Raw genomic sequence first — 12,041 nt, forward strand, 5'->3', positions numbered from 1 at the left:
CCACACCCCGCGTTATCCCCACCGCGCTCCCCCATGCCCGCCTTTGTTCGCATCACAACAATCCCTGAACAGATGGTGCTCTGCTTGGGAATCGAGTGACAGCCACCGGCTAGCAACCAATCGCCTGCTCGGGAATCAGCTGACTCGCCTGGACAGCGCCAGGTGCTGTCATCATATTTTCCTTGGCGACGAAGCCCGGGTTCCACAGTAACACGGAGACGCGGCGGATGGGAGCCAGTCAGCGGATTTCTGTTGCAAGGATCCATGCAAAACCTGACCATGCGCTTGGCGAAGGTTGCACATGCATATTTGCGGAGTGGATGTAACGAAATGATGCCGCTGTAATCGTTAAGCAGTTCAACATACAGAACTTATGAGCGACGTGATGGTGTTTATTATCTATGGATTTTCTTTAAGTGCTCATTCTTCTGTTCACAAGGACATAGATACTGTATCTATACTGTAAGTGCATGAACCATTCAGAGCGGAGGGAGGACTTCAATGCCATTCGGAACGTGTACCAAGCCAAAGAGGTATGTTCAGATGTATTTTGAAGCATTCAAATAGCTATTCCCTTTGCATGTTAAACCTTAACCATGTGCAACTACATAGGTTCCATCCTGCGCGGTGCAATGATACAAAAAACTATAGCCACTTACATTTATTCTGTAACAATGAGCTGTGCAACTCAGCCCAAAATGTGTTACCTTGGTTAGATGAAAATAGATGGTATCTGTGTTGCTTTGCTTTTGAGGCTTCTTTTATGGATTGGATGTATGGCAAGCCAGTTTAGCATTGATTAATTTAACTACTGTTTCTTTTCATATTAACACTTACTTATTTATGAATAATACTTATTTATAGAATTATAATAAATAGTATTTAGTTTTTTTATTATTATTATTAGTAAGCAATCCAAGTCAGTTTCACTTGCAACTATTAGATATAGGCTATTAGTATACTTAATCATTAGATAGGAACTTTCCCAATATTTAAATGTTTAACAAAATTCAGTTACAAAATTTAGCAAGTTGTTACCAGCAATAGAATAGTTATGTGATACTATTAGGATAGCTGACTAGTAGCCTAATAAATACAAGTTTGTAGGGGATTAAATGTGCATTGAGTAGATAGTCAATATTGGATAACTTACTGGTAATTACAATATAACTACTAATAATATAAAAATAAGTACCAGTAAGATAAAAATTGATAATAGTTAGTTTTAAGAAATAACTGTTCAAATGGCTTGCCATACAGCGTGATTTACTGCATTTAATAGCAAGGACGCACTGGCTGTTGCTTGAGATGTTCAAGGGCAAAACGTGTGGGATTTTTCATAATTTATGGTTTGTTTATGAGTTCACACAATGCATGCAGGGTTTGTCAGAACGATAGTGTGGTAAAAGATAATGCCACAACGATAATGCTATGGAGTAAGCAGAACGTGAAGGGAATGGGATACGGTCGACTTTTTAAAAGCATTGTGTAAAACATGAATGCAAAACTGCATTAACTGAATGGATGAAGCATTTGGTTGCGTACCACAGTTTTAGGCTACTTCTAATTCTTTATAATTATCCCGTTTGTGTAGTTTAAATTCTTCGCAGTGACTCGTTTGTTATATTTAGTCTCCCGAGTGTGATTTTACACTGTAATTGTGGCGGACATCGATCGCAAACTTTGATCTGATCCCGTTATTGCTGGCTTACCGCAGGCGCGCGCATGGGGTCTGGTTGGCGATGCAGAAATGTGATTTGCATCTCAATGTCCAGGCACTCTAGCAGATGTTTCGTTGCTTACTCATTCGAAATAAGACGCCACAACTTCCATAGGAAAGACAATAAACACGGGAAGACGTCTTTTAGTCAGGGAAGGATGTATAATGAGGTTTGAGGAGGGGGTTTGTATTGTCCCTGGGGACGCCACCCCTTGTTGCAGCTGTTGCGTCTGTTGCAGAAGTTGTTTTCTGACATTTGAAGAGAAGCGTCCTCATAAGCAACAACAACGCAAGGGAAAATGTCGGGCATATTATGAGATGAGGACAATAGCGTAGGCTGCAGGTGGTTACATCTTTGAAAGGTATGTGGAAAAATTTAATATTTTTTTAATTTGTGGAATTTAAAAAATATAATTTTAGGATTTTATGCCTCATATAGGCTAGTTTTTTAATCGAAATATTAATTCATATTATATAACGAACATTTTATAATGTAAATAAAAATAAAATAGGAAAAAATTATAATGTGAATAAAATAGGTGACAGTCGGTGATATAAAAACTGTTCTATCAATATTATTTTTCGAAATTATATAGCTCTTGTAGTCATGTTTACCTGTTATAGGCCTATTTATAGAAAACACTACTGTATTGTTTGAAGATGTGTGTAGAAAGCCCTTTTATATATAAAAGGGTTTTTTCTTTGTCATTCAAATAGTCATTGAAATATTATTATGTCACTTCCATTACCTTGTAGACTGTGGTTTATCATGACATAAGATATAATAGACAGATGTAAGGCGGTCTGGACCTCTAAAAGGCCTGTTATTGTTTTTTTCCTATAAATGTGCATGTGAATGCATCAGTCTGTTGATTAGAAGCAACAGTGGTCAGTTCCATGTGAAAAGAACAAGTCTGGCTCTTGTGTTGGCCACAGAGATAAAGAGTGGAATAGACCAAGCAGCTGTTTGACTAATTCTGTGACCATAATCTGGTTCAGAAATCACTCTGCAAAGGATCTGTTTGGACAGCAGGTGAAGGAGGAAAATACATTCTGCTCTTATAAATAAGACATGACTGTATGAATTGTAATTATTCTGTTTTGTAAAATCATACATTATGAATGTAATGCATTTTTAAATCAAATAGAATTTCAATAAAATAATTATTTTAAATAAATAGTTATGTATTTAGATATTTATTTTAAACAGCATTAGTAATGTACACATATGAATTTTAAATTTATAAACTAGAAGAAACTAATTTAAAATTGTTTGTTCACATGCCATTATTCTAGGCTATTTGAGGTTTTGAGTTTTAGATATTCCAAATTCTGGGATTCACTTAGCAACATTTATAAGTGCTAATAGTTGGAAACTGAAATGGGACCTTTGGGGACTCCTGTGCATTTACTCCTCAGCACTTATCCTTGTGTAGTGACACAGAGACTCAATTTGATTGCCAATCAATGTTTTTATGCCATTCACAGTAGTCCCCATCTCTACAGCACAGTACCGCCCATGCCATTACCTCACAGTTCAACCCTGGGTAAAGCTATGATTCACCATGCAATTAATAATACCCCTCAGATTAAGAGTTGGCAAGCGTAAAGGGTCTTGGATGTTGGATGTGAAAAGATCTGCTCTCTTGGCCCTTTGCAAACCCTTTTTGATCCAAGAATAAAATTAATTACCATTAATTTCTCACTCACTTTCTGTGAAGGTTTTCAGGAAGTGAATCCTTTGGGTGATTAGCAGAGAAAGGGCTGTGGAGTTAGAGACAATTTTTTTTTTTTTTTTTTTTTGTGGTGGTGGTGGTGATGATGTCAAAAGCCATTTTAACAGGCCTTTTGAGTTTCTCCACTTGTTTATTTGGACTTTCGTATTGTATGCTGGGAATGTATTTCCAGTGTTTCCTCTGCCTCTGCCGCAAACTGTGCATATAGAGAGTTAGAAAAGCAAATACAGTTTATTTTAAGTCATGTAGGCTGTGAGAAACAACACAATCAGCCCTGTTTATATCTGTAGCAACAAGAGAATGTTTCTGTTGCTATTCAGTAAGTGGCTTGATGAATCACTGGATCAAATCATGAACAACAAATGATGTGTTCTAACGTTTGTGTAGATCCTGGCCATTAGTAGCTTAGGCTTGTGTACCAATCCAAATACCCTTATTTTTTTATACAAGCATGAACCCATTAGTGTTGTTTGTAGTAGTTAGAATATTGATTTTCTGCTGAGATTTAAAACCTGAGATTTTGAAAGCATAGTGAGGTTGCTTTAGTTAGAAGATAGGAGAATGTATCTTCATTACCTAAATATCTTTAGGGTTTGTTTTTACAGCCATTTTGTAAGTTTCATTGGCAGACTTGTATGGTTGTAATCATCTGAGCTATTAGAATTTGAGGCTACTTAGGATTTCACTCAAATCTCAGTTTAGCTTTAGTGTACAGTTCAAGTAAAACTGCTAGCTTAAAGTATACATTTTCTTCAAACTTGAAAAATTAACCTGTCAGACACTAGCAGTACTGTGACCCATAGATCAGACCTGCCTTCAAAACAGAAGTCTCCGCTCTCTGCAGAGAACAGATCTGCATCTGTCTGTGATCTGAAATGGCAGGTGTTTCAAATAGGCTCCCATTGAATTTCACAGCTGTCATTTGTTATCTAAAACTAGGGGAAGTTCTGGATGACAGGCTGGACAACAGGAAGCAAGCTGGCTGCAGAAGTTCACATAATGAGGTTGGAATGGCGTAAATAGCCATTAATTTGCCTGCAGATTTGGACTCAGATCCTGTTTACCTATAAAGAGTAAATATTTATGAAGATCATCAGGATGTTCTATTTGCGGTCCTTAGGCAAATGGTGCTTTGAGAAACATTTTGTTACGTTTCTTCGATTCATAATTGCAGCTTGTATACACACTTTACCCCAAATACCTCTACTTGCTTGTATTAACTTCTTTATGAGGTTTTCATTTTTAACCATCATATTGTAATATTAATTTATAATATAATAATATATTTATAAGGCCATACTTTAAACATTTAAAGCCTCTGGGTAATTTTAAAACACTATGCATCAACATTAGTTTTACTTTGATAACAAGTTTGGCTGCCAAAAGATCAGTAGAAGGCTCACAGAAGACTTAATGAAACTGAAGTGATGTCTCTGAACTACAGACAGACAACTAGGCCTTAATCTAAAAAACATAGAGCTGACATTGTGGCTTAATTTTAAGCTCCAGTATTCTGTCTTAAATGAAATTGTGATCGCTGGATTACTTTATCCTACTGAAAAGGTTTTGGCCTCCACTTTGGTAAATACTGCTATTAAGAGCTGAATCTGAGATTGACCTCAATATTAGTAAAAATGAAACGTAATTCATGTGAAAATGGCAAAATATAAGGGCACATATGACCCATTGTTTACTGATTTTAAGCAATGGAAAATACTGTAATAGTACTGTATATTTAAACAGACTGAAAATTTCCATCATTTACTCACCCTCATGTCGTTCCAAACCTGTATGACTTACTTTCTTCTGTGAGAAGATACTCTAAAAAACTCAGTTGATTTATTTCTTCCATACAATGAAAGTCAGTGGGATCCATTGTTGTTTTGGACCCCATTGACTGTCAGTGTTTGGACAAAAATAATATTCAAAAGATATTCTTTTGAATTAAAGAAAAAATCATATAGGTTGGAATGGTTACAATGATGAAAGTGAACTATCCCTTTAAGAGACTGCTTAGACATCTTGTAAATTGAGTGTCATTAAAAGCATGGATCATATTCTGGTAAAAAATTGTTAGTTGCTATTCCTGGAAAATGATGAAACACTTTATTCCTTCTATTTTTCTTTCATTTATCTGCCCCTCTTTAAATTTTACAGAAAAGTTTAATCTTCCATCTTAATTACCTTATTAAGATATTTCACATGTCATTGTGTGATGTATTGTATTACAAGCTAGATAATTACTGTAGATAATGTATATTTTGACTGTATGATTTTTCTTGTCCAAACCCATGCGATCAACTGAATGAAGTTCCCCCTCTGATTGACCTTTGCAGTGTTAAAATAGTGAATTGCCCTTAAATTATTGCTGGTTTCGCTCCCGTCATTACTAGTTTAGTTCCACTTTCAGTGTGAGGTGTCATTTTGTATTGCATTACGAAACACTTTAAGGACGGTGCTGATATCTCCGATAACACAGGCCGGGTCCATCTGCGTACTATACACTCTTTTATGAGAATTGCTGATACTGGCAGTTACAGTCAGCTTTCATTCTAAATTGCCCTGATGCTCTTTTGGCCACAGGGGGGAGATCAGGCCTCTTATTGATTTCCAATCTCACATTAAAGGACTCATTTACACCAGCTGTACAATGTTTCCTCCATTCATTGTCATGGGGAGTATGAGACTTAAAATTGTTCAACCTGTCCAAGCTTGTATTTGTTGGTGGATTCAACTTCATGAGAGACTCCATAGCTCTGAAGTGAAGTTGGCATGTTGTTGCCTCTTGTACTACATATGATGTGGGTGAATTTTTTTTAATATCTTAGGTCTTTAAATCGTATGCTTTCAGTTCAACTGTTTTGATAATTGCAGTTAAAACATGAACACTGCTGAGCATTTGTGGAGGAGTATATGTTCTTAATGAAGGTGGTATTTGGCATGGACCCTCTGGCTTGCGGTTTGTGTGATTGAATCAGCATTATCACCATATGGGATAACAGATGCCCCGTTCACTGCTCTGTCAAAGGCACAATAACATGCCACCTTTTTGTGCCTATTGCTTGCGATGGATGCTTAATATGCTTGGTTATTTCATTCCAAACTTCAACAAAACTCCTTCTAGTAATCTTCAGTAATTTAGGACAAAACATTTCCTGCAGAATCAAGTAAAGCTTACCTGATTTGATAATGTTGATTTGATATGGTGGTTGAGGAGTTTCCCCCTTCCATGTAAAGCGCTGGAAAGTACCCGGAAAATATAAATGTAACAAATTATTATTATAATTATTATTATTATTATTATGTATTACATGGTTCACATTTGTATAATATCTTATTTTTATTTTGTTTTATTTACATGAATGCTGCAAAGGTATACTGTAGTTATTTAACTTTAACATTTTGAATCAGTATTATGGTAATATCTTGACAGGAAAGACTGGATAAATGTATAGAATTATTTCTACACCTCACTAATGTTCGGTCTTTGTGTACAATAGCAATTGTTTGATCACCTGAGAAATGATATTTCCTTCCTTTTCGGTCAGCCTTTCTTTCCTCTTTGATTCACCCCTTCAAGCATGTCAGATTCCAGTGAACAAAAGCCCCTGCCTCTGGTTTTCACATATTACCTTTATACTCATATACTGATTTATTCTAAATGTTGTATTTAGAGAAAAAAATATCTAGCAATTATTGTAAAAATTAAAACAGGTATTTGTAACTGTATTCTGTCACAAAGTTCGGCAGATCTCTTTCCAATTTACTTGCTTCTGAGAAGTTTTATTTTCATTATTCATAATGCTTAGTTTATTTAGCTATTTTTGTGTAATCTACAAGCTGTATATCTGTTCTAACACTGTTTTATAGTTGAAAATGTTGAAAATGTTTTAACTAAAAAGCTTAGATATATTCAAATTATACATGAATATATATAATTTCTATTTCATATTATGTTAATTGCAAAATGTCTGTCATTTATTTACTTGTTTAAAATATCTAAAAAAAAATCTTTAAAACAAGATTGGTTTACTTGAGAAAAAGTGCAAAAGTGTATTTTTGCAAGTGTTGAAAATAAGATATTTTTCCTTGTTTATTCTTCAAACAAGTGTTGTTTCAATAATATATATTTTTACCTAGAAAATTTGACAAAAATCAAAAAATGTTAATGCAATGTTTGCTTCAGTCATGTGCATTTGTGCTTTAGTCATGTGAATTTAACATTTTTTCCGTTGTTTGAATCCATACTTTCTGCTTTCATCTCATATACTTTACGTTTATTTGAATATGCTTATATAAGCTTATATAACATAACTTTTCATGTCATGGAATTGTTCCATTGATTGTTGTAACACAATCTTTTCTGTTTGTTATTTTTCCTATAGGCCAACTCTCCAGTCTAAAGTTCACACTGTGAGGAAGTTTCAAACCTATATGAGCCCACAGGAACTACACCCTTTTAAATCATTCGGAAGCTCTTTGACTTCGCTGTTCAAGCTTGCAGAGGGATAAAAGGACTGTTTTGCAACACTTCTATTGAATGAGAATCTCACCTCACCATCTCTTTGGTGCTATAGGAATTCCAGCTCAGATCTGAAAGGGATAAACACGTACAGTCAGAATGGCAAGAGGGACATTCTTTTTTGTTGTGCAGGGCCAGATTTGTTTCTTCCTGTTTTTGGCTTTACTTGGCCTCTCTTCAGTTCAGAGTACAGAATGTCCGCAGCTTTGTGTGTGTGAGATCCGGCCTTGGTTCACACCCCAGTCCACCTACAGAGAAGCAACTACCGTTGATTGCAATGACCTTCACCTTACACGCATCCCTGGGAACCTGTCCGCTGACACACAGGTGTTGCTTCTGCAAAGTAACTACATTGCCAGAACTAGCGAGGAACTGGAGCAGTTGCTGAATCTCACAGAACTCGACCTGTCCCAGAACAACTTCAGCAACATCCGTGATATTGGCCTGACCAACATGTCACAACTCACGACGCTTCACCTGGAGGAAAACCAAATAGTCGAGATGCCTGACTTCAGTTTGCAAGACCTCACCAATCTACAGGAGCTGTACATTAATCACAATCAGATCAGCTCCATTGCACCCAATGCCTTTGCCGGATTGCGTAACCTTCTGAGACTCCATCTGAACTCCAACAGACTCAAGGCCATTGACAGTCGTTGGTTTGAATCAACCCCCAACCTGGAGATCCTGATGATTGGGGAAAATCCTGTGGTCGGCATCCTGAATTTGAACTTCAGACCCCTTACCAACTTGAGAAGCCTGGTCCTGGCAGGAATGGAGCTCACTGATATCCCAGGCAATGCGTTTGTTGGACTAGACAACCTGGAGAGCCTCTCCTTCTATGACAATAAACTAGTTCGGGTGCCACAGACTGCTCTGCAGAAGCTTCCAAACCTGAAGTTCCTGGATTTGAACAAGAACCCAATACATAAAATTCAAGAGGGGGACTTTAAAAACATGCTAAGGCTGAAAGAACTTGGCATTAACAACATGGGAGAACTTGTGTCTATTGATCGCTTTGCCCTGGATAACCTCCCAGAGTTGACCAAACTCGAAGCCACCAACAACCCCAAGTTTTCCTATGTGAGCCGTTTAGCGTTCCGTGACTTGCCGTCACTAGAGAGTCTAATGCTCAATAACAATGCTCTAAACTCCCTCTACCAGGCTACGGCAGAGTCCCTGCCCAACCTGAGGGAGATCAGTATCCACAGCAACCCGCTACGCTGCGACTGTGTAATTCAGTGGATGAGCTCAAACAAGACAACCATTCGATTTATGGAGCCTCTTTCCATGTTTTGCACAATGCCACTTGAGGTTAGAGGTCAGCGTGTGAGAGACATACTTTCTCTTGAAACTTCAGGCCAGTGTCTGCCCATGATTTCTCACGACACATTCCCCAATCACCTCAACCTAGACATCGGGATGACGGTAGACCTTGACTGTCGTGCTATGGCTGAACCTGAACCGGAAATATACTGGGTGACCCCGTCTGGTAACAAAGTCATGATAGATACAGTGTCCAATAAATACCAACTCAGCAGCACAGGGACTCTGCGCATATCACATATTCAGGTGGACGACTCTGGCCACTACACCTGTGTGGCCCAAAATACAGAAGGAGCGGACACTCGGGTGACTGCCATTCGAGTTAATGGAACTCTCCTGGATAGCACCCAGCTTATGAAGATCTACGTGAAACAAACCGAGTCCCACTCAATTTTAGTGTCCTGGAAAGTGAACTCCAATGTCATGACGTCCAATCTAAAGTGGTCGTCTGCCACCATGAAAATCGACAACCCTCACATCACCTACACAGCTAAAGTTCCTGTAGATGTTCATGAGTACAACCTCACACACCTTCAGCCTGCTACTGAGTATGAGGTCTGTCTCTCGGTCTCCAATATCCACCAGCAGACCCAAAAGTCATGCGTCAACGTCACAACCAAGCACGCCACATTTGCTGTGGAAATCTCAGAGCAAGGCACCAATACGGCTCTGGCAGGTGTCATGGGCACAATACTGGCCATCATCAGCCTAGGCTCTATCACGGTGTACATTGCAAAGAGATGGAAGAGGAAGAACTACCATCACTCCTTAAAGAAGTACATGCAGAAAACCTCCTCCATCCCCCTAAACGAACTGTATCCTCCCCTCATTAACTTATGGGAGGCAGACAGCGAAAAGGACAAGGACGGTTCTTCAGACACTAAGCCGACACAGGTGGACACAACAAGAAGTTATTACATGTGGTGAAGCTTACCAGACTTTTGTTCTTCTTTAGAGCACAAAGACACATCTTTACTTATTTGTGCAAAAAAATACATGGATTTCGTTTTTCTGCTTTGCTTACTTGCAAGCAACTATTCAGACTGATATCTCTGACTTTTTAGTAGGGTGTATTGCCTTTTCATCTTCTTTGACTTTCAATATGGCAGCTTTGTTTAGCTTCCGAGACATGTTAGTAGCTGTGCTTTTTCTTTTTCGTTCATTATATTTTCATAGCACAGCATAGATAATGTCAAGGATTGACTTTGGGTCGATTGATGCTGTAGTACTGTATCTGATCCAATATTGATATGTCTTTGGCAGTATTCATAGAGAATGCATTGTTTCTTTCTCTCTTGCGTAAGACAGTTTAACTGTTGTGCACTGAAATATATTAAAAAATTTGTCTTTGACTCCAGTTTAAGCTGACAAGGTGAGTTTAGACTTGATACACTGTCTATTGAAAAATGTTAGCAATTGTTCTGTAATGTTGTATCAACTATAATTTGAACATTTTGGATTTTCTCAAAAGCAATTTTTGATTTAGAACTTAACTTTGCAGATTTAAGAATTGTAAACCAGCAATAGAAATGTGAATGTTAAATAATTAGGTAGTAGAAAAATGCTTTTTTTTTAATTACTCAGATTCTTCTTTTTTTAATTGGCTAGAATCTGTTAATCATTTAATTTTGTTGTAATTTACACATGCAAAATATGTTGCATATTACAGCGCAAACAAAAATAAAATACAGTTTTGTTCTGATATTTTTTATACAATGATTTTCAAGTGTCATTATTATAATTTTCTGTTCTATCTTTTGTAATTATTATTTCAGACATCTTATTTTCTTATTTCAGCTTGGTTTTAATCAGCCAAATGCTACGTCTCTTACTAATATCAAACGTTCACAGGCTTCAGTATGTGAATTACCTAAGGAGATTCATAAATTCAAAGAATTCCCCAAAACTACATTAAAGGGGTATATTGAGCCTTTGAAACATTGCTCATGCCAGCAGTTTGATTGCCTCTTTGCAATTCAATAGCTCTCCAATGGGAAATTATGACCCACTCACAAATCTGGCCTAGAGACTACTAATGCAATCAGTTTTTACTTATCAATATAATTATTGGAGTGGGAAATCCCTCAGTATTCTCTGATGAAAGGAGAAGACAATTTCTGGAAGTATCTTTAATCAATGAAATAAGACTCCCACCTTTGGTGTCAAGGATCCTTGCTATATACATTGTATCACATTTGATTATGCATTTACTCTCTATACGAAATATCTATTGTTTGATACAATATTTTATTAAACTAATCTCTAGAATAGGCTACTTGATTCTGATTGGCATTCAGCTATTTTCTAATTATAAAATAATTTCAACTCATCAATATTAAATGTCCACATATTTATTGGTGAGTATGCAATAAACTAATGAGCTGGTCAGTATCCCAGATGATTGATCACATTTAACAATAATTAAGGAGAAACGTTCAATCTATCAGTCAAATCATTCAACTGTCAGATGAAGTTAAAGGTCCCATATTGTACACCTTTCTGGAGTTTTATTTTATATAAGTACCAAAAACCATCTCAATATATTTTTTACAGCTCCTTTCTCAGGAGCTCTGCCAAGAACCGGTCGATTTTGGCCTGTCTAATTAATATTCATGAGCCTCTCTTCTGATTGGCCTGTTGTTTTCTGAGTGATGCACGGCCAGGCCAACCACAAGTGACTAGGGTCATGTATGCTGTAGTCTGCTGTGGCTTAATGATGCTCACAAGTAAGGTAAAT

At 37.1% G+C, this 12,041-nt stretch overlaps 1 protein-coding gene across 2 annotated transcripts; it reads left to right on the top strand.

Annotated features, from left to right (window-relative positions):
- Nucleotides 1-204: 204 nt before the first annotated feature.
- On the top strand, nt 205-11,018 carry lrrn1 (leucine rich repeat neuronal 1). 2 transcript variants are annotated; one of them, XM_084129927.1, is made up of 2 exons: nt 205-533; nt 7,842-11,018. In XM_084129927.1, the coding sequence occupies exon 2, from the start codon at nt 8,078-8,080 to the stop codon at nt 10,229-10,231; it is 2,154 nt and encodes a 717-aa protein (XP_083986053.1). In that variant the 5' UTR covers nt 205-533; nt 7,842-8,077; the 3' UTR covers nt 10,232-11,018. The 2 variants fall into 2 exon arrangements, with proteins under 2 accessions (XP_083986053.1, XP_083986054.1); XM_084129928.1 differs by lacking the exon at nt 205-533 and adding an exon at nt 1,430-2,082.
- The last annotated feature ends 1,023 nt before the right edge of the window (nt 11,019-12,041 follow it).

The sequence above is a fragment of the Abramis brama genome (assembly GCF_963993115.1).
Source record: "Abramis brama genome assembly, chromosome: 11".
Taxonomy (NCBI): Eukaryota; Metazoa; Chordata; class Actinopteri; order Cypriniformes; family Leuciscidae; genus Abramis; species Abramis brama.